Raw genomic sequence first — 26649 nt, 5'->3', positions numbered from 1 at the left:
CAGGCTCCCCTGTCCCTGGGATTCTCCAGGCAAGAACACTGGAGTGGGTTGCCATTTCCTTCTCCAATGCATGAAAGTGAAAAGTGAAAGTGAAGTCGCTCAGTCGTGTCCGACTCTTCGCGACCCCATGGACTGCAGCCTACCAGGCTCCCCCGTCCATGGGATTTTCCAGGCAAGAGTACTGGAGTGGGATGCCATTGCCTTCTCTCTAGACGAACCGAAATTCAGCCGTCAGCTTTGCCGCTCCCCGACGCTAGATGCCGCCACAGACGTATTTCTTGAAACTAGCCAAACAGGATCCGAGCCCCTCTGGATCTGATTCCTTTGAGCCTTCGCTGGAAGAGACGTAACGCGCTGGAGTGGAGAGGATCTCACGAGAGTGGAGGAAAGTCTCGCGATTTTTCCTTTTTTTTTTTTCCTTAGCAACTGATAACAGGCTAGTTGATCCGTGTAGAAGCCGTGGCTGTCTTCTAAGTAGAAGTGGCCAGGCCTCAGATTGGAGTGAAACCCCAGTCCTAGGCTGGGGTTCTTTCCATATAGACGAGACGGATTCAGAGGGGCTACAGGTAATTCGTACTCTTTCTCCCTCCCAAGAGGAATAGGAAGGACTCCCGTTCCCTCTTCCCAACCTCTTAAACCTTTTCCCGTCTTCTTGACAAATATTCTCTCCCCTCTTCCTTCACGCCGTCGCCAATCTTTGTTTCATTTACCCCCCGACAAACTTAAGTGGGATCCGACCTACAAGACGAGGGTGGGATGGTGGGGATAAGGGTGATGGCTTTCAGGATTATTGGATGGGACCAAGAGCCGAGTTTACCCTCGCTTTGCGGAACGCCCCTCCCCCACCCCGCCAGGTAACCCGAGAGACAGAACTTTTTCTAGAACCTCCACAGCCTCCCCTGAGAGGCAGCACTGGGACACTGACCGAACCCGAGGAGAGAGCCATTATCTACAGAGGGATGCTGTATTGCCCTCGCGCGCGTATCTTAGCAGCTTTGGGTACCTGCTGCAGACACTGGCTGTCGTTTCTCTCCTCGATTCCCTGGTTCCCCAGGCAGCCTGCCAGCAGTCCCTAAATAAGAGCTGCAGCAAAATGACTTAACTGTGTGACCTGGGGCCAAGAAGCCTGAAGGAAACTTTGAGTGGGGGGTGAAGTGGAAGTGTTAGTCGCTCACTCGTGTCCGACTCTTTGCGACCCCATGGACTGTAGCCCGCCTGGCTTTTCTGTCCATGGGATTCTCCAGGCAAGAATACTGGAGTGGGTTGCCGTGCCTTCCTCTAGGGGAGCTTCCTGACCCAGGGATCGAACCTGTGTCTCCTGCATTGGCGGGCAGATTCTTTATCGTCTAAGCCACCTGGGGGGTAAACGTTTCAGGTAAAACTGATGTCTTGGGTAAGGAAGAGGAACCATTGCTGGTTTGGAATCCACCTCTCCAAAGACTGCTTAATGTCCCGTGATAGAAGCTATGTAGTCATACTTCCTTTTGCTTAGACCAAGATTGTTGAAAACCAGACGTATGATGAGCGTCTAGAGATTAACGACTCTGAAGAGGTTGCAAGTATTTATACTCCAACCACGAAACACAAAGGTAAGAGAGGCATTAAGAGGAAAGAAGAGAAATGGTTGTTTTTTGTTTTGCAATTGTAAATCACTGGTTATTAAAAATAAACCAAAATTTGTAAAGTAAAAACCTGATTCAGATTCATATTGGTGACTATTGTATACCAGGAACTACGTCCTATCCTTCCACATAAAGTTTTTTTGATTGATCCTTGCAACAATCCTGAGTGACAAATATTACTGACCCCATTGAGAGGTGGGACTACTGACACCCAGAGAGGTTGAATCGTTTTGTCCACGTGATAGAGTTGTCCTTTAAACTGAGTCTTCTGACTATAAATCCAGCACTCCTTTTGCTTCACTCGTTACTGACTTTATTTCAACAATAAACTAAGGGCAGATTTTATGCTATTTGTGTAATGGCAGATAATCAGTTAGTATTAATATAATGTCTAACCCAATGCCTTAAGCATAATAATACTTAGTAAGTGTATCTTGAATTGACAGAGCCATGCTAGAATTCAGTTTCCTATCTTTCAGTTAGCTATTCTTATCAATCCTGTTCCATAAAATGGTTAGAGCATAAAATATTATAAATGAAAAATATCTGTCTTTAAAAATCATTTTAACAAAAACCTAATGGGAAAACTTTTCTTCTAAGGAGTTCCTTGTTCCTCGCATCTTTCTAACAAGACTATGGCTGATAACAGCAGTGATGAGTATGAAGATGAAAATAACAAGGTGCAGTATAATCCACAACTTCTTGTGAAATTGCTGCTTTGTGTATTTTGTAGCTAATTTAAAGTGACACGAGTTCAGTAGCAAACATTTCTTGAATACTCACCACTACTGGTTAGGTGTCTTTAAGTTCATGGAGAACAGTCAACGGCCAAGAGCCTTAAGACTGTGATTCTCCTTCAGGAATAAAGATTATTGTTATAGCTGACTTTTTGGCAAGAAATTTCATATAACACAGTCCGGGGTTTCTGAAACTTTTCTGGTCATTTTAATCAACTGGGGTACTTACGGAAAAAAAAAAAAAAAAAAGACCGGTCCCCACCCAGCACTACCTAATTGGATTCTTGAAGATAAAAACCTGAAAATGTAAATATATTTGAGCAAGCACTGCAAATAATTCTTATGATAAAGCAAGTTTGAAATGACTGGTCCTGGCCTTTGTTCATTGTCAACACTTGTGATACTGCCAGTATTTTGTGAAAGAGAGACTTTAATTTTGAAGTCTTAAGGCCCAGATGTCACTTATTGTTATTTTATGAACCAAGAGAATCACCATTTCTGAAAGAGAGATGAGAAAATGCCTACAGCTCTAGATGGCTGCTACTACTGCTAAGTCGCTTCAGTCATGTCCGACTATGTGCGACCCCAGAGACAGCAGCCCACCAGGCTCCCCCATCCCTGGGATTCTCCAGGCAAGAACACTGGAGTGGGTTGCCATTGCCTTCTCCAATGCATGAAAGTGAAAAGTGAAAGGGAAGTCGCTCAGTCGTGTCCAACTCCTAGCGACCCCATGGACTGCAGCCCACCAGGCTCCTCCGTCCATGGGATTTGCCAGGCAAGAATACTGGAGTGGGTTGCCATTGCCTTCTCCGCTCTAGATGGACGGGGCCTTAAATTTGCACATGTGCACTGCCTAATAGCCCTTGTGGTTAGCCTTAGCACATTGTCCAATGCCTATGCTTTAATTATCCTCCAAGAATAGGAGTTTTGAGGACTCAAGTGAAGGAGAATATTCGAAGTAATGCAGAAAGCTACAGTGAGAGAGATGGATTTCGTAGGAAGTCTAAAATGTAATGTTTTGAAATAGCTCTGCTTTGTGACTATGTGCTGTTTGACATCTCACCTACAAAGTAATTTTTTGGCCTTTTGTCTGGTATATAAAGTCTTCTGCCTTAGGTCAGAGATTTTGCAAAGCACTACTTTGAAGAAGCAGACAAAAGTGAACAATTTTCCTAAATTGACCTCCTAATTTTGTGTATTCATCCTGAATTTTTCATCTTCACATGATATAGTCAATATTAAAGGCTCATTTATCTTTCCAATTTAATATACACCCAGAATCAGTAAAAAGGATCCACTTTTGAATAATCTTTAAGCTGACAATATTCTTAAAAATCTTCCCTTGCCAGACTGCTTCCCATGTGACCCAAGAATAATTTGGGCAGATTTTGAATTAGTAAAGAACACTATGGGAGATCCTTACCAACTGTATACCAGTAAGACAATTTCTGCAACTGTCATCTATACCATATGTTACATATTAGTTAAAATACATTTTTGTCCACATGTATACCTGTGGCGGATTCATTTTGATATTTGGCAAAACTAATACAATTATGTAAAGTTTAAAAATAAAATAAAATAAAAATACATTTTTGTTGATGTATAATAAATCTGTGTTATGCTTAGAGGAAAATGTAACCAAAAGTTGTTTTTTTTTTTTTAAGATGTCCTATAATATGTCACAGTTTTATATGTCAGAAGCCACTTTAAAAGAATTGTTAAATAATTTTTAAAACTAGAACCAAATATCTCTTAACCTCAGTATAAGCCATATGGAAACTGAGCTTGAAAACCCATTTTTAAAGGGGGCCAGTTGGCCACCTTTCAGATCCTAAGTGAAGGCATACCACAGGCTCCAGGCCCTAGAGGCAAAGACAGGGACCCCCATCCCAACTGCCCTGGCAAGCCCAAGCACCACCAGACCCCTTCTCATGGACTGCAGCACACCAGGCTTCCCTGTCCATCACAAACTCCCAAAGCTTGCTCAAACTCATGTCCATCGAGTCAGTGATGCCACACAACCATCTCATCCTCTGTCATCCCCTTCTCCTGCCTTCAGTCTTTCCCCGCATCAGGGTCTTTTCCAGTGAGTCAGATCTTCACATCAGGTGGCCAACGTATTGGAGTTTCAGCTTCAGCATCAGTCCTTCCAATGAATATTCAGGATGATTTCCTTTAGGACTGACTGATTTGATCTCCTTGCAGTCCAAGGGACTCTCAAGAGTCTTCTCCAACACCACAGTTCAAAAGCATCAATTCTTTAAAGAAAGCAGCTTTCTTTGTAGTCCAACTCTCACATCCATACATGACTATCTTGAGATATAAGGTACAGTTATTTTATTTAACTTGTTGGGGAAGGAAGGGAGACCATGAGTAGGTCAGATACCCATTGAATGCAAAGGAAAATGCACAGTCTCTGGAACTGCTGGACAGAATCCAGGCACAGGGTTGAGTACAATTTTTCTTCCTTGGTTATAAGCAGCTTCCCCTGGGCAGTCTTGCAAATTAAATACTAGGTTTCCTCCCTGTGATCTTTGTGAGTATTAAGATCCCCTAAAATGTGTCTTCCCCACTTCATCTTCCCCCTATTTCCTCCCAAAATAACTATTTAGAGTTCTTCTTCAGAAGAAGTGCGTTCTTCTTCAGAAGTCCCTCAGTTTTAGAGCTGAAGCTGACTGGATAAAGTTTATGCAGAGTTCTCAGGATCTCCTAAGTGAGAGGTAAAAGAGAGATGTACTGAATAAAGTATACCCAAGCCACACACAGATGACTATGGTTATAGAAAGTGGGGACTCAGTAGCTAAGAAGGAGCGAAGAAGGTTCTTGGGGCCCTTCTGGGGAGGGCTTCCTTCTCTTTCCAGTGAATTGGTGCCAAGTGGGAGGGTTCTTGTTACAGCGCTAGGTGAGAACTGGGCAAAAGTACACTGCTGGTGGTGGTGGTTTAGTCAGCAAGTCGTGTCTGCCTCTTGTGACCCTGTGGACTGTAGCCCACCAGGCTCCTCTGTCAATGGGATTTTCCGGGCAAGAATACTGGAGTGGGTTGCAATTTCCTTCTCCCCAATTTCTCCTAACCGGGAGCTTTCTATGCCTACCCTGCTTTGTCTCAGGAGAAGAAGACCTCACAGCTGACGCCTCAGCGGGGCTTTAGTGAGAACGATGATGATGACGACGATGATGACTCATCTGAAACTGATTCTGATGATGATGATGAAGAGCATGGGGCCCCTTTGGAAGGGTAAGGAGAGCACCCTCGCAAAGGAGGAAACTCTTCCTTCCAAACACTGGACAGGAGGATGTCAGTGAGAAGTGAACTTCTAGCAGCTCTTTTGATCTTCTCTAGGGTTATCAGATGCTCAGAAACCCAACATAATGAGTGTTCCTTCTTCTCTGGCTCCACTGCCTGAGTCCTGTGATGTCACTATGATGTCACTTGCACTGTTTGAAACATCTGTGGGCTCAGGGATTTCATGAGGATTTGCTGAGTCAATTTATCTGATGGTCTCTGACTCCAGGGAGTTCACATTTTAGGGAAGAGAAGATAATTATGTGGTGGTAAAGAACAATCTTCAAGGGACATTGTTACATTTTAAAAAGGTATAGAAGTCTTTGTGTTGTGCTAGCATGTGTATCAAACAGATACTACATAAGCTGTCTCTAGGCAACACTAGGAACTCATAATACTGATTACTCTTGGGAGGGGAGCATAACTTTCCACTGTATACATTTTGTACCTTTTATTTCCTATCATGTGCATGCACCACTTATTCAATGAAGTAGTTTAATAAAAATAAAAATAGTTACATTTTAATTATTCACATGCAGGTAGACACTAAGTAAATTAGGCAAGTGTTTAATAGCAGCCTGACTTTTCATGCTTTGCAGTTTACCTCATGATCCTGCTTCCATAAATTATAATCTGGGGAAAGGTAAACTTTAAGTAATCTATTTAGTTTTTTTCTTAAGCAACTCTCCCCAGAAGAACCTTAAATCACTTTCCAAGTCACTTATATACTTTGTCAATTCATGGTTGTTTAGTCACTCATTCACGTCCAACCCTTTTGTGACCCCACGGACTCCAGGCTCCTCTGTCCATAGGATTTTCCAGGAAAGAACACTGGGGTGGGTTGCCATTTCCTTCCCTAGGGGATCTTCTCAACCCAGGGATCGAACCTGCATCTCCTGCATTGGCAGGTGGATTCTTTCCCATTGAGCCATCTGGGAAGCCCTATCAATTCATTACATTTTACTTAATTATAGTCATTAATATGCACTCTACTATTTCTTTTAACTGTATACATTTCATGTATTAATGCAAGTACCTTTCAATAACTGCAGTGTCCAGCTTGACCTATCTCTCAAGCGTTAGACATTTTATTTGTTTCCAATTTTTTACTTTTACAAATAACACTGAAAAACATCTTTGTAAAAACTCCTTTTTCTTGAGACAAACCATTTTCATGTCAGAAATTAAGATCTCATTCTATCTTTTCTCTTTATCCCCTTCATTTAAAAAGAAAAAAGGAAAACAATTTCTGCTACACTCTAAAATTTTTCAAGATTATGTTTTGGATTTTCTGTACCTGTTTTTCTTCATTGTCAGAGATAACTGAGAGCTGATTATAATCAGTTTTAAAGTTGCCTTGCAAGCCACTCAGAAGAGGCAGATGTGGGTGGAGCAGAAACTAGGTTTAGAGTCACATGCTCTGTGCTGAACCAGGACTCAGCAACCCCCACTCTTCTCTGGCCACCTTGAGCCGTGGTTTCCTTTCCCCAGGGCGTACGATCCTGCAGACTATGAGCATTTGCCAGTTTCTGCTGAGGTTAAGGAGCTCTTCCAGTACATCAGCAGGTGAGTACTAGGACCTCCCACCACAACCCCTAGCCCTGCCTTGCCCTTGCCTTCCTCTTATCTGAAACATGACCATTCCCCTTAGGTTTTTTTCATTCTGAATAATAAAATAAGTTTCACTGACGGTCTCCACCTTCTCATGGCAATATCTCCTAGGTATACACCACAGTTGATTGACCTGGACCACAAACTGAAGCCTTTCATTCCTGATTTCATCCCAGCGGTTGGGGATATTGATGCATTCTTAAAGGTCAGAACATCCTAAAATGACTCCTTAGGTGTTTCTTCTAACCCCTCTATTACTCTAACAGTTAAACTAATTTCCTTGACTAACAATAACTACCTTAGTATATATTCTTCATTTCACTGGAATTCTTAACTTGCTCTCAACTCGAAATTATACTCATTGCTAATAGGTAAATAATTATCTCATTATGTGTTAAAAATTTGTCATATATTTGCCTCCTAATTATCCATAACTTCAGCTTTATATTTAAGGTCATGTATTTTTTTTCTAGATAGTATTTTGGTACAGCATGATATATAGGCATGCTTTTTAATACTAGTAATAGTAATGACCAGAAAAGTTCTTCCTTAGCTTCTTGAAAACAAGTGTGCCTTTTCATGTTCTTACCTTTCTCCTTTCCAGGTTCCACGTCCTGATGGAAAGCCTGACAACCTTGGCCTATTGGTATTGGATGAGCCTTCAACAAAGCAGTCAGACCCTACAGTGCTCTCACTGTGGTTAACAGAGAATTCCAAACAACACAACATCACAGTAAGCTACTGGCCTAGCACAGGCCCCAGCTCAAGGGGGCTGAGAGTAGAAGCCTCGCTAATATTTGAACAGTCGACTTACTCCCTGTAAAAGGGATGGCTATGATTTCAGCCAGCCCTATTTTTTAGATAACAGTTGTATTAAAACATAATGTAATTATTGTGAAATTCACCTTTTAAAATTGTATAGTTCAGTGATTTTTATTTTTATTTATTTATTTTAGTTCAGTGATTTTTAGTATTTTCACGGAGCTAATGCAACCATCACCATTATTTAAGAACATTTTCATATTCCAAAAAGAAACCCCTTGGTAATTCCCTAGTGGGGAATTACCCCACTAGGTGGTTAGGGCTCAGCACTGCTGTGGGCCCGGTTCAATCCCTGATCAGAGAACTACAATTCTATAAGCTACTCAGTGCAGCCAAAACACAGAAACAAAAACAAACAGAAAGAAACCCTATACCCATTAGTAGTCACTCCTCTCCTCATTCCCCCTGCTCCTAAACCCTGGTCACTACGCATTCCCTTTTTTATGGCTGAATAATGCTCCACTGTATGGATATATCACACTGTATCTATGCATTTGCCTGTTAATCCCACTTCTATTATGCTTCTAGGAACAGGTACATGTTTTTGCATGGACATATATTGTTATTTGTCTTGGGTATAGGTAAAAGTAGGGTTACTGGTCCATATGGAAACTATTTAATATTTTGAGGAACTGCTAAACTCTTTTCCAAAGTGGTTGAATCAATTTATAGTCCCATCAGCAATGAATGAGAGTTCCAATTTCTCCACATCCTCACCAACACTTGGTATTGTCTTTTTTATTCTAGCCATCCTACTAGGTTTAAATGGTCTCTCATTGTGATCATTCCTATCCTGTTGACTTGCCCCTTTCCCCTGGCTCCAGAAGACTTTAACAGGGTTTTCTATAATCTTCATTTGGCTACTGGCAAGCTTCCCTTTTCATCAGTTACCTCGAATATGAAATAGCAGCATATGATGAGCTTCTCTGTGAAGACAAGGGAGCTACTTCATTGCCGTCAGTCTGGCTTTCCTGTTGTTTTTCTAGCAACATATGAAAGTAAAGAGCCTGGAAGATGCAGAAAAGAATCCCAAAGCCATTGACACATGGATTGAGAGCATCTCTGAGTTACACCGTTCCAAACCCCCTGCAACTGTGCACTATACCAGGTAAGAAATAGCACATTCTTCACCATAGTAACCCATGGTAATCTTCACCACCTAGGAAGTCATTGCTTCTGAGGAGGAGGTGCCAAGATTGGGACATATTTGAAATATATCAACGTCAGGACCTATGGATCCTGGCCGCTACTGGCTAAGATTGCAGACATAAAGATTATGGTTTACCTGGTATTTTTACTTAGCCAGCTTCTCCAAACCCTAGGTCTTGGGTAAGTGTGGCCCACTCAGTCTGTGTTCTCTTGAAATCCTAATGTGCCCAGGCTGAGAACCTCCCTTCAGCCTAGAATATCATGATGCAAAGATTGCTGATACCAGCCCATGTTTTCTGTTCACCCTTGCCGCTATAATTCTAGGCCTATGCCCGATATTGACACACTGATGCAGGAGTGGTCTCCAGAGTTTGAAGAACTTTTGGGAAAGGTGAGTGGAAGGTAGCAGGAGCTTAGAAAGTGTGGCATTCATTCTAGGGACCATAGTTTCTCTCTTCTTGTATTACTATTATCATTAACTTTTAAATTTATGTATAATATAAAATTGGAAACAAACACGTTAAGTGTTGATCAATTTTCACCAACCAAATGCCTTTGTGTAGCCAACACATCAGATCAAAAAAACCAGAACACTGCTGGCATCCTGGAAGCCCCCTCAGGCTTCTATCTCCCAACTTAACTACCATCCTGACTTCTAACAGCACAGATTAGGTTTGCCTGTTTTGTATTTTATCTAAATCTAATCATGTTCCTTTGTGTCTTGTTTATTTGCTTATCTGTATTGTTCATCAATGTAGAGATTTATCCATATTGTTTCTTAGATTGTGGTTATACATTTATTCTAATTATGGTATTCCATTGTTTGAATATAGGACAATTTATTTATCCATTCTGTGATAGCCATTGAGTAGTTTACAGATTTGAGCTGTTATAAATTACTCTGTAATATTATTATACTATTGCTTTGAACACGTAACTTTTGGTGAATGTATGTACCTAAAGTATTACCACTGTGGACTTACCCTTTCCACAGAGGCATATGTCCTGTTTTGAGTAGCTGATGTCCCATTCCTAATGATCCTAAATTTTTAAAAAGTGCCCAGGAATATATTTCATAAACTGTCAAGACCTTTTCGAAGCAAATTATACACCTTGAGTGGAGGGCAGCACTAGGTCGCAGTGAACGAGGAGTCAAACCACACTCCTGGGAGGCACCAGCACTTGCCCCAGTGTGCCATGCAGTGGGCTGCCCTTGCAGTTCGGATTTCAACTGCATTGTTTTTTAGAAATTGAAATGTTTGTAACAAAGGTTATCTGAGAGAGTCAACTTTCAAGTCTAATTAAAATTTCAGGGAAAAAATGATGGAGGATTTGCCCTATCAGACAGTAGAAAATTATAGAGCTATAGTAAATAATAATGTTCTGGTTAGGAATAGAGCTAGATCAGCAGCACATAGACAACGCAGAAAAAACCCACATAAATGTGGAAATTTGCTGTATAAGAAAGATGGTTATTTTACTCTTTTTTTTGGCCATGCCTCACAGCATGAAGACCTTAGTTCCCCCACCAGGGATCAAACCCACACCCCCTGCAGTAGAAACAGAATTTTAACCACTGGACCATCAAGCATGCCCAAGAAAGATGGTTAAATGATTACAGGTAGAATGGGTTGTGATGAGATTACTGACCAGTCACTTGAGAAAAATAGATCTATGCCTCAGCCATATGCATGCTGCTGCCGCTGCTTAGTTGCTTTAGTTGTGTCAGACTCCGTGAGACCTCATGGACTGTAGCCCGCCAGGGTCCTCTGTCCGTGGGGATTCTCCAGGCAAGAGTACTGGAGTGGCTTGCCATGCTCTCCTCCAGGGGATCTTCCCGACCCAGGGATTGAACCTGGGTCTCTGCATTGCAGGCAGATTCTTTACCACTGAGCCACCAGGAAAGCCCCAACCATATGCATACGTGAATTCCAAATGAGTTAAACAATGAAGTAAAAATAAAGCTATTACAAGTACCATTTTTTTTATATAGGAGAAATATTCAGTTGTCCAAAAGGTTCGTTCAGGTTTTCCTGTATGATGTTATGGGAAAACCCAAACAAATCTTTTGGCCAACCCAATACTTACTACTGTTGGGATGGTGAAGTATTTCTTTGTGTAATAAGAATCTTAAAAGTCATGTGGAAAATGTGACAGTTTATAGACTCATACAAATAAAAAATTCTAATAGTTACCATAAACAAAGTTTAAAATATGATGGACTGCGAACTCCCTGGCTGTCCAGTGGTTAGGGCTTCACACTTTCACTCCCAAAGGCCAGGTTCAATCCCTGTCCCAGAAACTAAGCTCCTGAATGGCATGGCTGAAAAAACAAGTGATGGATCAAGAAGTTACTTACATATATATGTGACAACATTACTATCCAAGCAAAGAGCTTTTGCATGTGTGCTAAGAGATCGAACCTGCGTCTCCTGAGGCTTCTGCATCGCAGGCAGATTCTTTACTGCGGAGCCACCAGGGAAGCCCAAAGAGCTCTTACATATCAAGAAAATTGAGCAAAGATGGTAACAGATCCTTCCTGGTCATGGTATTTAAAACTGCTACCCCATGTTCCCCAAGCTCTTTACCTGCTTTTTCTCCATAGTACTTACCTTCTGACATATTATATACCTTATTTTGTTTTTTGTTTCTCTCTACTAAAATGTAAGCTAATGAAGACAGTTTTGGGGGGGTATATGTTTATTGAGAAATTACTGTAAAAAAGCAAAGAATTTGAAAACAATCTCTTTTATCACAGCATTTTAAAGCTGTAGCTGAGGAAAAAATGTCTGACTAGGGAACTGAATAGATAGATTGTGGTACATCCAGTCAGTGAAATACTCACCTGAGGAATCATTTGGCCTTATTTTGCTCTGATACAGAGAAGTATCAATTATATGTTGGAAAAAGGAAATTGCAGAAGCTGATTTTTATAAAATTACACCCTGATTTTTATAAAAAGAGAACAAAAAGTTTTTAAGATGCTAATGGTTTTTAAACGTACAGTATGAACTGGTTTTGATCTGGAGCCTGTCATCTGAGATATCATGTCACTTTTTCTGTTCCTGTGGTGTCCAAGAACCATTAGGCCTTGTAACTCCAAGTAACTATAAATACTTGCCCATAACCTGGGTCCAGTTTCTTCTTCACAAATACAGGAAGACTGCATGGCAGTGTATTTTACTTATAAAATATTTTAGCCCTATTATATCTTCTGCTATTTCAGTGGTTAATGAGTATAACCAATTCCATTTTACTGATCAGGAAAAAAAAAAAATTGTATTATTGCTCAGGCTGCCGTAACACAGTACCACAGACTGGGTGGCTTAAGCAAAAGAAATTTATTTTTTCACACCACTGGAAGTTGGACATCAAACTGTCCACAGCGCTGAGTTCTTCCAGAGCCTCTCCCCTTGGCCGTCTCCTCCCTGTGTCTCCATGTGGCCTTCCTCTCTGTGTGTCTGTGTCCTGATTTCCTTTTATAAGGGTTCCAGTCGCTCTGGATTAGGGCTCATCCTAATGGCCTCATTTTAACTCATCTCTTTTATGACAGTATCTCCAAATACACCACCTGACACACTTGGGGTCAAGACTTTAGCATATAAATTTGAGGAGGACACAATTCAGCCCATCACACCCCTTATGCTCGGAGCTCTTTTCCTTCAGATAAAGGGAATGATGCTAGGACCGCTGAAATGTCAGCCTTTGATTTGGGTCTGTCCTGTGCCTCTCCTAGGTGAGCCTGCCCACAGCAGAGATTGATTGCAGCCTGGCAGAGTACATTGATATGATCTGTGGTAAGCCCTCCCGTCCCTTTCTTGGCCGCCCCGTCTTTGGATAAATTCACTGTGGGCTGTTGAAAAGGCTTTTTTACTCTGAATTACAGCCTTTTCTTTAAGCCAGTTATGCTGTTTGGCAGCACTTGAGGGTGGTGTTTGGGTTTTTGTGACTACCTGCTGGGTATTTAACCCCTAGAGTTACAGTAACACATTCCATCTGGGAAGGGACTAGCCACCTAAACAGAAATGCCCCATATTCCCAGATTTTTGTTTCTGCTCATGGGAGTTCTCGATTTCAGCTATCCTAGACATCCCTGTCTACAAGAGTCGAATTCAGTCCCTCCATCTGCTCTTTTCCCTCTACTCGGAATTCAAGAACTCACAGGTAAGACCAGCACTAGAGATTGACTTCAGCTGTAGTGACTGCTGCCGCCAGTGTCCTCAACCTGCTGTGATTCTGCCTGTGACAATGGAGGAGGTCTCTGCCTGGAGTTATCATTGCCCTCCCCGTAACGGAGGGAACTGTGAAGCAGGCAGGGATGGGGCTTGTAAAGGAAGGGGAAATAGAACCCATGTGGGCCTTAGGGTAGGTGAGGATCTACAGTGGACACTCAGTCTTACAGAATTAAGTGGCCTAATGAATGGAAGCAGGAAGCATAGGAAAAAGGGGGTTCATGTTTGAAGGAGGCAGGGCACATTTCTAGCTACTTTTCAAAGACAATACCAAGGAATTGTTTTAGAAGTAGAATTGGGAGAAGAATGGAGCTTAAAGAGTTGTAAAGAGGTTGTATGTGCTAAGTTGCTTTAGTTGTATCCAGCTCTTTGCGACCCCATGGACTGTAGCCCACAAGGCTCCTCTGGCTATGGGGTTCTCCAGGCAAGAATACTAGATGGGTTGCTATGCCCTCTTCCAGGGGATCTTCCCGACCCAGGGATCAAACCCATGTCTCTTACATCTCCTGCATTGGCAGGCAGGTTCTTTACCACTAGAGTCACCGGGGAAGCCCTATGCAGAGGTTAGTTCTTAATAAAGTGTCATAACTAGCATATCCCCAAATCCTCCATATTCCCTCTCCTTTCTCCTCACAGCATTTTAAAGCTCTAGCTGAAGGCAAGACAGCATTCACCCCTCCATCCAATTCCAACTCCCAGGCTGGAGATGCCGAGACGTTAACCTTCAGCTGAGACACCTCCCATGTGGCTGCTTCACGGCTGCGCCAGCTCCTCTGCCCCAGCTGAGGAGGGGTCAGCGTCAGCCTCCTGGCAGCCTTGCCTGCCTCACACTGACTCGGGCATGGCGCACGTGCTACTACGGTTTCTGCCAGAGAGCACTGCTCGCGGTCATCAAACGGCTAGTGCCTGTTTCAGGGCTCCTTCACACGGGAAGTACGCATTGACACCACTGTGGGGATTTGAGCTAGAAGCACTGGAATTCCTGGGGCCCCAGGATGCTCAGGATGGGAGGAAGGCTGAAAAGATGTTCTTTTTGAGATAGCAATAGGATTATTTTCTTTCATGCTCAAAGTCAATTGGCAAAGGTTTTACAAATAAAATGCTCTTATCTTTCAGGTTACCCTGCTGTCCTTTAACACAGAAGAGAGAAGGCAGACTGACCGTAGGCAGAGATGAGAAACTCGGCCTAGAGGCATTCAGTGACTTGCAGTTTAAGCAAATCCACCTTCAGAAATAAACTCAAACCCCAATCCTTCAGGGTTGGCAGTAGAGGGCAAACATTTTTCTCCCAGAACCTATTTTTCCTGGGAGTCTCCCACCAAGTAGTGCTGCCTGCCTGTCTGGCCCCAGACTGTCCAGCTGTGGTCTCAGGGAGCCTAGCTACTGCAGCCACCCAGGTGAAAGAGGATGGGGTCTTGGAGTAGGGTGGCAGTGGTAGAGGTGGACAGACTGGGGAAGTTTCCTGAAGGTTATATCAGCTGAATTCTACTCAGGAAGACAAATCCTAACAAAGGATGGTAAACACGGGCAACTGGTTACAAAAGTGCCTGAAGAAACAAAAGGGAGAATGGAGGGTGCTGAAGGAACAAGGGTTTAGCATGCACTGCGGGGGTTGGAAATGAGAGTTGCCACTGGGGTCAGGACTGCCGAGCAGGCCCACAGCCCCTCTTCCCAGGACACAGCCACCCTCCTTTCTCCCACCCTCTCCTGCTTTGCCAAGTGCTTCCCACTGGCAGAAATTAACAGCTGGCAAGGGAATCTGGAAAACTGGTCAGCATAGAGTACAGAAGGGAGGGTGTGGGGTAAGAAAACAGAGAGATAACCAGCAGAGGTGGAACCAACAGAACTTGGTGATAGAGTGGATGTGGGGCATGGAAGAGAAGAAATCAAGGACGACTTGCAAGTTTTTGGGCTTGAGCAGCTGGGTGGATAATGGCCATGAGAATATTAAGCAACTCTGAGGACAGGAATAAGGGGCCTCGTTTAAAATAAGAGGATAAAATAGAGGAATGAGTGGTGACGCTCTCAGCCCTCTTCCAGGCTTATCCCTCCAAAGCAGGATATTGGAAGAGTCCCAAGCAGCCTAAGAGAAAAGACCTAAAGATATTGATGGGGTAATCTAAGCAAATGTCTCGGTCCCCCTACCTACCCATCAACTTGTGTTCAGCGCTGGGGTGCCTCCCCTTGTGTGTATATATGTGTCTGTGTGTATACACAGAGGCATGCTTGCAGCGCTCATTCTTAAACAGGAATGTACAGTCTCTAGGCATTTGAAGAAACCCAGAAAAAGGCCAAAATATAGCAAAGAAAATCAGAGAAACTAAATTTTTTTAATTATTATATTCATAGAGAAGTAGTTCTTAAATTTGGTTGCATATTAGAATCAACTGGAGATCTTCTAAAGATAAGTTTCCTCTCCCAGACAATACACCAGACTAATAAAATCACAGCCTTTTTTAAGCGCCTCAGATTATTTCAATATGCAGACAAATTTGAGAACCACTGTCAAAGAGAGATGAGGAAATACCACATCCATGAAATAAAGTAGGAACATACAATACAGCAAGAAGATACAATTATAAACATTTACACACCTAATAACAGACTCTAAGAATATATGAGGTGAAGTTGACAACTGAAGGGAGAAAGAGTTTTACAATAATAGCAAGACACTCTCAATAAGGGATAGAACACCCAGACTGAAGATAAGTAAGGAAATAGCCTGAACTGCACAATAAACCAACTAGTTCTAATAGACATAAACAGAAGTCTAGCCAACAGCAGAGAATGCACCTAAGTGCACGTGGGACATGTTCCAGGATGGAACATGTGTTAGGGCACAAATTCTCAACAGGTTGTAAAAGGTAGACAGCACACAAAGTGCTTTCTCAGACCACCATGAAGAGCAGTTAGAAATCAATAACAAGGAAAACTGAAAAATTCTGCAGAAGTTAAACGATGCTCACCCAATGGGGCAAAGAAATCAAGGGAAATTGGAAAATACTTAGAGATAAGTGAGAACAAAAACACAACATTCCAAAACTTACATGCTACAGCAAAAGCAGTGCTCAGAGGCAATTCATAGTTATAAATGCTTACATTAAAAAAGTACTCAAGGGACTTCCCTTGTGGTCCAGTGGCGGCTGCTGCTGCTGCTGCTGCTGCTATGTCGCTTCAGTCATGTCTGACTCTGTGCGACCCGAGAGACGGCAGCCCACCAGGCTCCCCCGTCCCTGGGATTCTCCAGGCAAGAACACTGGAGTGGGTTGCCATTTCCTTCTCCAATGCATGAAAGTGAAAAGTGAAAGTGAAGTCGCTCAGTCGTGCCAGACTCTTAGAGACCCCATGGACTGCAGACTACCAGGCTCCTCCGTAAGACCAGGCACAGCCAAATAAAGCAGTAAATTTAAGTACTCAGTCTGGCTTTACAACCCGAGGAATTACAACAAACTAAACTCAAAGCTAGTGGAAGGAAGGAAATAAAGATTAGAGCAGAGATAAATGGAGAATTAAAAAAAAAATTTTTTTTGAAGGAATGAAACAGACATGTAACATTCACTCAGTCAAGTTTATTGAACCTACTGTGTGCTCAGCACTGTCCTTGGCAGTATCAAGAAAAATTATAAAGGTATCAACAAGGGACAAATATACTTTGCATGCTATTGATTTGCAATCTGTTGCTTTTCAACAGTGAACTTAGGTTGTTCTGGGATACATGATCTCCCCTCCTTTCCCATGTCTCCCTAAGGTTTCCAGCACTGTCAAATTATGTGCTACTGTGACCATCCCCTAAAGAATGGAGGATGGGACAAGAACAGTTTCCTGCTGATGGGGAGGTCAGGGCTAGGCTCCCATGGAAGGGGGAGATATTTTGAGCAGAAACCCGTCAACCCCAAGGGCTCAGGGCACTCACAGTGAATCATAAAAAGGCCAAACTTGGGAAAGCCACAGGCAGGGCCCAGGGGCCCAGTCACTCCCTTCCCAGGAGATGTGCTTAAAGTGCTACCCCTGTAAGAAAACAACGCATGGCTACATGCAGTACTGGAGGCACCAGACTTCTCAACTCCCTATCGTCTCCTGACTTGTGCTAAAACCAGGCTCTGACACCACTAGGGCCCAGGCCAGTGGGGAAGTCTAATGCCCAGTGAAGAACATCCAGCGTATAACCTATGATACCCAAGAGGGGGTGGGCACAGAGGGGCAGAGAGATGCAGCAAAAAGGACTGGTCTGTGCTTCGCCAGCACCCCTGGATCAGGGGTGGGTTCGTGTGGAAAGGGCAGGTTGGTTCTGTAGAGCTAGCAGGGTCCTAAATTTTCCCTGAGGGAACAAAGCTGCATAGCATGTGAAGGAAATCCAGGACGTGCAGGGCCCCCCGCCCCCCAACCAGGCATGCCCCATGCCTGCTATACATGGTGCTGAGGAGCACTGGTGCGGGGCAGAGCTGGCCCAAGCCGGCAGGGCCATGCCACACTTAGATGCTGGCTGACCTCCAGGCACACCTGGGCCCAGGCAGTCATGCAGGCCCCCAACTGGAGTCAGAACAGGTCCAGGTCCAGCCAGCAGCCTGGCCAAGAACACCCATGCCCCCAGGCAAGCAAGAGTGGCAGAGGCATGGCCTCTTCCCATTGGCAACATGGCCAGGCAGAGGATGCCTTGGACGAGGACCAGGAAGATGCCCAGGGGCCAAGAAGGTACCCTCTGTCTTGGCCACATCTCAGAGCCAGATTTCATCACTGCTCACACTGGACACCCGGTAAATGTAGCCCAGCATTGGAAGGCGGATGAAACCTGTGGGGTCAGAGATCCCAGGAGACTCAGTCACCCTCATTTCTTGGAAGATGGGAGACCACTCTCTGCTCTTGGGGACTTATGGGCCTTTGGCACACATGGGAGGGCAAGGGAGCAGGGCAGCGGCCGCTTTCCCTACCTCGGCTGGTGAGGAGGCCACCAGGCTCCGGGTCCAGAAGGTCTGGCCGGCTGTTGTCCTGAGCCGTCTGCCGGTCCGCTGGTTTCCCTGTGGGGTGGCAGAGGGGGTGGTGCCTGGGATGAGGCATGTGCCCGATGGGGCCTAGGCCTCCTACGGTCCAGCGTCTCTTTTTTTCTCAGAAGCACCTCTGAAGATAAAGCTGGGGCAAACAGCTTGCTGGGTGTACCTCTGCAGCCTGGAGCGAGGTCATTGAGCTGAAGGTTGGACGGGAGGGACATGTTCTCGCGTGGCAGGCGCACATTGCTGACTTTCAGGTTGTTGGAGTCACTACAGGAGGACAAAGGCCCGGATGGGCCCTGGCACCAGTGGGCACACATTCCTGCTTGGAGGCCATTCCAGAGCCACCAGAAAGCCCAGGATCCCGCCTGTCCCCATGCCGCCTCTCCATGTGGCCCCTCCACGCAGCCCCAGGAGAGTTACCTAGAGATCAGGGATGGGCGCCGGGAGGGGCCTGAGGAGAGAGAAACCACAGCACTGTCTCAGTGCGCCCACCCGCTCTGGGCTCTGCCTCCTGCCCTCTCAGGCCCAGGTCCCTCAGGCAAGGGGCCTCTCAGATGACCAGACTGGGTTCTCAGTGCCCAGCACGCTCCCTGGGACGTATGTGTCTAAACCATAGCCACACCCAGGAAGACCTGTCCTACCACTTCTTAGAGACCTGCCCAGCTCCAGTCCTGCCCGTGCCCTCCCCACCACCCCTGACCTCATCTCCATGCTCCCAGCATCCTCTGTACCTGCCTTGCTTTGGCCTTACCTTTGGTCTTCTTCTCTTTCCTGCAGACCAGGCAGGCCACCAAAGTGCTGAACCCCACCAGGGTGCCTAGGGCAAGCCCTCCAGCCACAACGATGCCCAGCAGTGGCACTTCCACCCGGGTGGCCAGGAGCCCTGCAGGTGGTCCTCTGGTTAGTTCCAAGTGGGCATGACCCCTGACTTGAAGACACCACAGGTCCCTACTCTGTCCTCTTTGCCCAAGGTGGCTGGGGACAGCTTTCATGAGAACTTACCCAAAAGACAAGTCTTCCCATTTCTGTACCATGACCCTACACCCACCCGAGGCTCTGCTGGGCCCGTGGCTGGCAGTGCTCACCTGGGGCTGGAAGCGAGGAACTGGTGACACCCACGTCGTTTGTGGCCACCACTGAGAGGTTGTGTGGCAGGCTGCGGAGCTGCAGCTGCACGGTGTGGTTGGTGAGCCAGGGGTAGTTCTGGGCATCCAGCACCAGGAAGTCCGAGGTGTTGACAGTCACTGGCCCATCCTGGTCGATCCAGGTCACGTTGGCAGGCGGGTTGGCACGCACGAGGGCAAAGAGGATGACCAGAAGGCCCGGGCCCTGAGCTTCCTGGTACTTTGCCCCAACCTGAGCAATCTCCGGCTTAACTGGTGCAAAGCAGAGACCACTATGTTCCCACCACAGCCCCTTGCTTGCCTTGCCCTTTCTTCCCAAACCCAGAAGGGAGCCAGGGGCCTGGACCTCTCCTTAGGGGGCACCAGGAAAAAGGATGGCTGGGTCTGCCAGAGGTAGCATTTCATAAGGGCATAAACACTAGAACCAAATGTCCAGAATCCTGACTCTGCTACTTACCAGCTCTATGACCCAGGCAGATTGCTTAACTTCTCTGTGCCTCAGTTTTCTGATTTATAAAATGGGGACAATAGTAACTAACTCATAGGATTGTTGTGAGAATAAAGTGAGTTAATATTTGCAAAGTGCTTAAGTGTTAAAACATCCTAGCAAACTGCCTGCCTGGTGGCTGTTAGGGGTCCCTGTGCAGAGAACTCTTCTCTGTCCACCCAAGGGGCACTCACATTGCACATTGAGGATGACGGACGCATTGGCTGACTGGCCACTGCCTGGGTCCTGCAGGGAGCAGTTGAGTTCATGCTGGGCCCGCTGGGCAGTGACAGTGAAAGTGCTGGTGCCGCCAGAGAAGGCCTCCCTGCCCACACTCAGCAGTCTTGAGGTGCTGGCCTCCTGCAGCTGTCCATCCAGGTACCAGGCCAATCGAGGGGTGCCAAGTCCCCCTGCCACCCGGCAGGTGAAGGCATGGCGTTCATTCTCTCGAAGTGCCCGCTCTGCCCAGGTCTGACCATCAATTTGTGGCGCCAGCTCCCCCCAGCCTAGAACATAGTGGAGTCTGGGGAGAGCTGGTGGAGGGTTAGTGCTGTTGTGACCCGGGTGAGGTCCAGTTCCAGAGGGACCTGGGTTCTCTCACCAGGGACTGGCTGGAGCTTGGTAGGTGGATGAGGAGAGCCCAGTTCTGGTGCCTAAAGTGGGACCCAAACTGAAGATGCAGGCAAGGAGGGGAGAGACAGGGACTTGACCCCATAAACACATGCCAAGGGATGAACAGGGGTGTACCTGAGCTCAGAAGGGCCGGCAGGAGCAGAAGTGTGTGCGGGAGGGTAGCTGGCCATGCAGGCAGTGCCATGGTGGCCCAGGCCTGGGCCCCAGGCTGCCGAGAGAAGGGGGCGGGCCTCAATGTTAGTATCCAGGTGAGAGCAGGCAAGCTTTAGTAACTCCTCCAGGAATTTACTCTCAGAAACAAAAATGAACCATGCACGGAAACGCAAATGTAGAATGACCCACAGTGGTGAAGGCAAAGACGCAATGATCATCAAGCCCCAAGGTCCAAACCCAGGCTGGCACATACCTGTACACCCTGCGGGCGCAGAATTGAGCTCTGACTCCAAGGAACAAACAGGCACATGCTCGCAGGTACACAGAAACAACCAGCAACCGTGCAGCCCGCACCAGGCCAAAATACACCACACACACGCACGCACACGCACACACACACATGCAGACACTCGGGTATACGCGCCTCTTTCCAAAAGGGACCGTCTTTCTCCCAACCCCGGTTTTCTCCTGCCCGCTTCCCTCTCCCATCTACACCCCTCTTCCCATCCTCCGGATTTGGGCCGAAGAAAAGGTGATCCAGGACGCAGGGATAGAAAAGCATCCCCGCTCCCGCCTCCGCCCAGCCTTTCTGGGCGGCTCACCTGGCTCACTCCCCGAGCGCAGCCGGAGCGACTGCTCAGGCCTGCGGAGCACCGCAGTCCGCCGCAGGGGCCGGGGCTGCGCCAGGCAGGGCCAATCGATGCCCGATCTCGGCCCGACGGGCCCTTCTTCCAGGGCTGCTGATCCGGGGCCGCCTCGCGCGCAGGGGACCCTTGAGCGCCCATCCCTGAGAGGGATGGCGAGCGGACGCGGACACAGGCTGGGGTTGGGCGACAGTTTTATTGGTTTTATTGGTTGCTGGCGCATCTCCCAACTCCTTGCCCTCCCGCTCAGCGCTCGTCGCGGGGCCGGCACAACTGCCCCATCACGTCGGCCAGCATGCGGTTGCACAGAGCCGCGTACGGGTTGAGCAGCACCAGCTGGCGGCGCGCAAACGGGCTGCCCAGCCGCGCCGCCCGCTCGAAGTCTCTGCGGGCGTCGTCGTCCCGGCCCTGCAGCCGCGCCACGAGCCCGCGCTGCACAAAGCCCTGGCGGGCGGTGCGACCCCGGCCGCCGCTCAGCGCCAGCGCGCGCTCCAGGTCCTCCAGGGCGCCTGCGGGACGGACGGATGGGCAGGGGTCAGGGCCGCGGCCAGCAAGATCCGGCCCTGAGTGCAGGCTCCGGGGCTCAGCCATTTACATTGGGCCCACACACGACCCTCGAGATCGGGATTGTTATTCCCGTTACACAGAGATAAGACTGAAAGAGTGGGCAAAACTCAGCCTAGACTGCACAGTTAGTGGCAGAGTTGGGACTGAAGTCCAGGTCTCACCTTGTCCGTGTTATTTTCCACCATCTGATACATCAAAACAGGGGTGGTCACTGTATTACGAATCTGCTCCTGTTGCCCGGCACAAAGCAGGTGGTTTCTTCCACACATACATTATTAAAATTCTACCCTGTGCCAGGTGACTGACTCTGAATCCCAGGGTCCAAAAGCATTAGTATTAACCGACAACCATTTCTTACACAATAAAGTCTGTTTTTTTGTTGTTGTTGTTGTTGTTGTTGTTTTCCTTTTGGTTGCACCAGGCGGCATTTGAGATCCTAATTCCCTGACCAGAGATTGAACCCGTGCGCCTTCAGTGGAAGTGCAGTGTCTGGACCACCAGGGAAGTCCCTTGCTAACGTTTTTTTCCCTTTTAATATGTATTTTTATGTATTTATTTGGCTGTGCCCGGTCTTAGTTGTAGCACGTGGGATCTAATTCTCTCACCAGGGATTGAACCTGGGTCCTGTGCATTGGGAGCACGTAGTCTTAGCAACTGGATCACCAGAGACATTCTTCTCTAACTTTTCAAGACTTTTCTCTCCTCTTTGCCACTATATGCCTTAAAATAGCTCCTCTCACCTGTGTTCTCTACCGCCTGCCTCTCCTTATTCTTTATTTCCATGGTTTTCCTTATCTTGTATCTAGTTTTCTTTGAAGGAGGTCTTGGAGCCAGAGCTGGCCTGCAGCACTTTTGTCACCCTCATAAATACTTGGCTTCTTAGGCATCAGAGCTCTGAACTCAGCCTCAGGCAGCCAGTTGGTACCCACTGTAGGTCCCCCGAGCTGCATTTGTTCTGGGCTCTGCTTCCATTCACTCCTGTCTTCTAGTCTATAGAGCCTGTCAGGGCAGGGCACTAGGGGAGTGCCAGCAGCATCCTACACCAAGGTCGATCTCCCTGGTCCACTAGATTTTGGTCCCCGTTAGAACGCAGCAGGGGCTCTGCTCCCTACCCTAACTGGTTGAGAAGCTCTTGAATCACAGCATTTGTTGATTTCCCTCAGAGGAGCTGATCTGGAGGAATTGAAGGCCTCCAGGCAGAAACCCCTTGGATGCTCTCTGGGGTTCTGGTCTATAGGCTTTCCTCAGCAGGCTTTATGGCCCTGCTCTGCCAAACTGGTGGCAGACAAGCCTGGGAAGGGGCCCTTGGATATTCTCAGAATGGAGTCCAACCTCCCCAGCCTGGCATTCCTGGCCCCAGGAACACCTCCACTACCACGAGTTCCCTGGTAGTTCCCTACTACGCTTCTGTGGTTTACTTTTCAGTAATTCCTGGTGTTTTCAAGACAGAGTCCGATCTCAGTCTCATATTACTAGTTCCTTACTCTCTTGGCCTCTGTTTACCTCTCCAGGCTCTGAAGAGACTCCATCCTTCCAACCCTCCCTTTCCAGCCAGAGTACAGATCTGAAGCTCCCTGTTCCTGTCCGTGACTTCTGGACTTCTACAGGCCATGCCTTCTCCCACTTGCTGCCCTCCAACCAGCTAACTCCTACTCGTCTTCAAAACTCACCCCTCAGAAGCGGACCCCAAGCTGAACCATCTCAGCTTGTTATGTGGGTATTAGATTTGTGTGTGTCCTGCCCTCTAGGCTGAGCCTCACGAAAAGCAGTATCACATGGGGATTAAGCTCTGCCACCTGAACCAAATCCCAGCTTTGCCACTTCTCAGCTATATTACTAGCAAGCTATTTTACTTAACTTCCAAGATTCAGTGTATCATCTGCCAAATGGAGACAACAAGAGCATGAGCCTTTTTAGTGTTGTCATGAGGGCTAAACAAATGACAACTAAAATGTAAAGTGCTCAGTCAGGGGACTTCCCTGGTGGTCCAGTTGTTAAGACTCTGCACTTCCACTGCAGGGGGAATGAGTTTGATCTCTGGTCAGGGAACTAAGATCCCATACGCCACAGGGTATGGCCAAAAAAGAAATAAATTTTAAAAACCTTTATTATTATTATTTTTAAAACAGGACTTCCCAAGCGGTTCAGTCCCCTTCCAATGCAGAGGCTGGGTTTGATCCCTGGTCAGGGAACTAAGATCTCACATGCCATGGGGCAACTAAGCCTGTGCACCAAACTACTAATAGAAAAGCCCCTTCCATGTGCCACAGCAAAGACCCAGTGCAAACCAAAAAAAAAAAAAAACAAACCACAACCCAAAAAACGCAATCTCTGAATCCGTGATTAGAGGAAAGACAAGATGCATCTTGTACAGCACGATGTTGGTTAACAGATTTAGAAAGTAGGAGAATAAAGTTACCGTTAAGAAAATACATACAGGTGCTTAATGCCTGGCACATAGTAATTGCTATGAGTCCTCAGCACCTAGACCACTGCTACAATATAGGCTCTCATTAAATATTGCACATAAACAGACTGTAGTCTCTCTGACTCACAATATCCCCAAGAGATTAGCAGGGCCCATAATGTATCTCTTGTGAGGAGGAACGTAGGTTCCAGAGGAGCTCGGTGACTTCCCACACTCCATGTCCAAGCCCCACGGCCACACCATCTCTGGTCTGTGTCCTCCTAGACCCCCTGCACAGACTCCAGGGACCCTCCCTCACCTGCCACATCTCCTTGGAGACGCCGGGCCTGGGCTCGGTTATTGTAGGCTGAGGCCCTCTCAGGCAATAGGTTGATGGCTTGGCCAAACCTCTCCAGGGCTGTGCTGAGGTCGCCAGCCTCAGCTGCGATCACCGCCTGCAGCTCCAGGGCCTTGGACTGTTCCAGCTGTGCTCGCGGAAAAACTTCACCTGTGCCAGGGAGGGAGCCAGGAGACAGCTGTGTGGTTGGCAGCAGGAAGCAACAGTCCCCGTGCGCTTTGGGAACCTGGGACATGAGCCAGGGCTGACCAGGCAGGGTGTAGGTCACTACAATCAGGTGCAGTGTTTGGGGCAGGGGGAGCAGAGGTCACTGAGGCAGAGCCCTGGCACTGCTTAGTTCCAAAGAGGCCTGGAGAGTGGCCTTGGTTGGCTCCCCAGTGCCAAGAGAATGAAAACCAAACTCTCTAGCCTGTAGCTAAATCACTGGTTGAAGGTCACACCCCCCAGAAGTTGCACAGATTGGACTGGAACCAAGGTCTTTCCGACTCCTTAGTCTGTCCCTAGTTTGTTCTACTGCATTGCTTCCAACAGGAAGGCCTCCAGGATGCAGGGTCATGAAAACCATTTCCAATGTTTCCCTCAGCTTTTCAGCCTAAAGTTTCATTAAGACGTAGGCTTTGCTCCTTTAGAAACAAAGAGCATCAAAACTTTGGGACGGTGACAGTCCCTCTTAGGGGCCAGTGGAAAAGCCAGTGAGCACATTCAATCTGGAAGCATCAGCTCAGGGCTTGGCATTTAAAGGTAACACTGAATGCTTGCTTAGTTGAAACTGGTTAGCTGAGCTACCCGCTGCCCTGTTTCTGTCTTCCATGCTATGGAGGGTGATACCCTCTGTTCTGACAAAGGTGTGTGAATTTCACATGGCCCTGCTCCCCGCCACCACAGTTAAACTTGGGGCAGGATTGAAGTACAAATCCTGGCTTTTTCCTCTGGGCACAGTGACTCTTGCCAAGCTTCCATCAGTGCACTGAGGATCAGCAGTCATCATCCAAGTGTCGGGGAACAAGGAGCCTTGTAAGACCACCTACTTCTGCCACCCCAGCAAGGTAGCAGACCAGCCAATGTGGAAAGCTGGATTCCAAGGTCAAATACTCACCTTCGTCTACTTCCTTCTCTGCTTCTTCTCCCAGGTCCAACCCAACAATATCTCCAAACGGGGAGTCAGGGTTGAAGATGGCCTGCAAGACGGCCTGATCATTTGGAGTCCCCATGGTATTCAACTCCCAGATCAAAAAGGTGACTCACAATAAGGGAAAGGAAAAAGGGCTCAGGGCCGAGCCTCTTGCTAGTTTTAAGCCTCTACCTGATCCAGAGGGAAGAGGTCTGTTTGAGGACCAGCCCCCAAGAGGAGTGTTGTCCAGTCTTCGGCTGGAGTGTAAACTCAACCCCCTTCAGCCTGGGGACAGTGACCCTGGCTTGGCCAAATATTTACAAATATTTCTTAACTGCTTCTCTACCCCCACCCCAGTCTGAGGGAGAAACAGAAAAACTAAATCCCATTTCAGCTTTAAGGTGGAGTGGAGCCAAGAGAAAGGGTACTGTTCATCTCCCTGAAATACTTTCTTTATACTCACAGATTTAGGAAGAAATTGTTAGAAGCCAATGCCTGACTGCCTGTGGATGAAGATGGGGTATTTGTAGGAAGTAAAGGAACTATTCTTTTGTTCTCTTGACCCCTTCCTTACATCCAGAGTTAATTAGGTCCCAAATATACATCACTGATAAATAAGAGAAGAAAATATGATTAAGAGAAGCAGTATAGAGTGAGGCCTGACAGAAGGGAATGATTTCAAGATTCCACCTTAAAAGAAAGGATTGTGGAAGGGATT

The 26649-nt window shown here is 46.7% G+C and overlaps 3 protein-coding genes across 7 annotated transcripts; 1 reads left to right on the top strand and 2 right to left on the bottom strand.

Moving 5' to 3' along the window:
• The first annotated feature begins 254 nt into the window (after positions 1 to 254).
• IFT46 (intraflagellar transport 46) lies at positions 255 to 14574 on the top strand. 2 transcript variants are annotated; one of them, XM_010830422.1, is made up of 12 exons: positions 261 to 566; positions 1493 to 1589; positions 2223 to 2302; positions 5470 to 5597; positions 7137 to 7211; positions 7368 to 7461; positions 7861 to 7989; positions 9065 to 9186; positions 9552 to 9618; positions 12964 to 13024; positions 13306 to 13391; positions 14096 to 14574. In XM_010830422.1, the coding sequence occupies exons 3-12, from the start codon at positions 2258 to 2260 to the stop codon at positions 14189 to 14191; spliced, it is 903 nt and encodes a 300-aa protein (XP_010828724.1). In that variant the 5' UTR covers positions 261 to 566; positions 1493 to 1589; positions 2223 to 2257; the 3' UTR covers positions 14192 to 14574. The 2 variants fall into 2 exon arrangements, with proteins under 2 accessions (XP_010828723.1, XP_010828724.1); XM_010830421.1 differs by lacking the exon at positions 14096 to 14574 and having other exon boundaries at positions 255 to 566; positions 13306 to 13959.
• On the bottom strand, positions 11069 to 21686 carry TMEM25 (transmembrane protein 25). 4 transcript variants are annotated; one of them, XM_010830427.1, is made up of 9 exons: positions 21447 to 21686; positions 20806 to 20899; positions 20253 to 20564; positions 19533 to 19823; positions 19199 to 19330; positions 18868 to 18898; positions 18614 to 18714; positions 18388 to 18474; positions 17009 to 18248 (listed from the first exon to the last, which is right to left on the bottom strand). In XM_010830427.1, the coding sequence occupies exons 1-9, from the start codon at positions 21627 to 21629 to the stop codon at positions 18175 to 18177; spliced, it is 1305 nt and encodes a 434-aa protein (XP_010828729.1). In that variant the 5' UTR covers positions 21630 to 21686; the 3' UTR covers positions 17009 to 18174. The 4 variants fall into 4 exon arrangements, with proteins under 4 accessions (XP_010828726.1, XP_010828729.1, XP_010828725.1 ...); XM_010830424.1 differs by lacking the exon at positions 17009 to 18248 and adding an exon at positions 11069 to 11550 and having other exon boundaries at positions 20253 to 20581; positions 20806 to 21686; XM_010830423.1 differs by having other exon boundaries at positions 20253 to 20581; positions 20806 to 21686.
• Positions 21666 to 26212, bottom strand: TTC36 (tetratricopeptide repeat domain 36). The gene is made up of 3 exons (XM_010830428.1): positions 25917 to 26212; positions 24782 to 24970; positions 21666 to 21997 (listed from the first exon to the last, which is right to left on the bottom strand). The coding sequence occupies exons 1-3, from the start codon at positions 26029 to 26031 to the stop codon at positions 21735 to 21737; spliced, it is 567 nt and encodes a 188-aa protein (XP_010828730.1). The 5' UTR covers positions 26032 to 26212; the 3' UTR covers positions 21666 to 21734.
• Positions 26213 to 26649: the final 437 nt, after the last annotated feature.

The sequence above is a fragment of the Bison bison genome, unplaced genomic scaffold (genome assembly GCF_000754665.1).
Source record: "Bison bison bison isolate TAMUID 2011002044 unplaced genomic scaffold, Bison_UMD1.0 scf7180017864518, whole genome shotgun sequence".
NCBI classification, from domain to species: domain Eukaryota; kingdom Metazoa; phylum Chordata; class Mammalia; order Artiodactyla; family Bovidae; genus Bison; species Bison bison.
Note: the sequence above shows the minus strand (reverse complement) of the source record. Positions and strands in the feature narration are given on the sequence as shown.

What these genes read in the sequence shown, in the direction of transcription:
- TMEM25 (XM_010830423.1), bottom strand. Translation starts at nt 21,629, where the DNA reads ATGGGCGCTCAAGGGTCCCCTGCGCGCGAGGCGGCCCCGGATCAGCAG. An exon ending in GCCGGCCCTTCTGAGCTCAG is followed by an intron (nt 20,582 to 20,805) that starts GTACACCCCTGT and finishes AGCTCTCCCCAG; the next exon opens with ACTCCACTATGTTCTAGGCT. An exon ending in TGGCCTCCTCACCAGCCGAG is followed by an intron (nt 18,249 to 18,387) that starts GTAGGGAAAGCG and finishes CTGACCCCACAG; the next exon opens with GTTTCATCCGCCTTCCAATG.
- IFT46 (XM_010830421.1), top strand. Translation starts at nt 2,258, where the DNA reads ATGGCTGATAACAGCAGTGATGAGTATGAAGATGAAAATAACAAG. An exon ending in CATGGGGCCCCTTTGGAAGG is followed by an intron (nt 5,598 to 7,136) that starts GTAAGGAGAGCA and finishes TCCTTTCCCCAG; the next exon opens with GGCGTACGATCCTGCAGACT. An exon ending in GCAACTGTGCACTATACCAG is followed by an intron (nt 9,187 to 9,551) that starts GTAAGAAATAGC and finishes CTATAATTCTAG; the next exon opens with GCCTATGCCCGATATTGACA.
- TTC36 (XM_010830428.1), bottom strand. Translation starts at nt 26,031, where the DNA reads ATGGGGACTCCAAATGATCAGGCCGTCTTGCAGGCCATCTTCAACCCT. An exon ending in AGAGAAGGAAGTAGACGAAG is followed by an intron (nt 24,971 to 25,916) that starts GTGAGTATTTGA and finishes TCCCTGGCACAG; the next exon opens with GTGAAGTTTTTCCGCGAGCA. An exon ending in TCTCCAAGGAGATGTGGCAG is followed by an intron (nt 21,998 to 24,781) that starts GTGAGGGAGGGT and finishes TCCGTCCCGCAG; the next exon opens with GCGCCCTGGAGGACCTGGAG.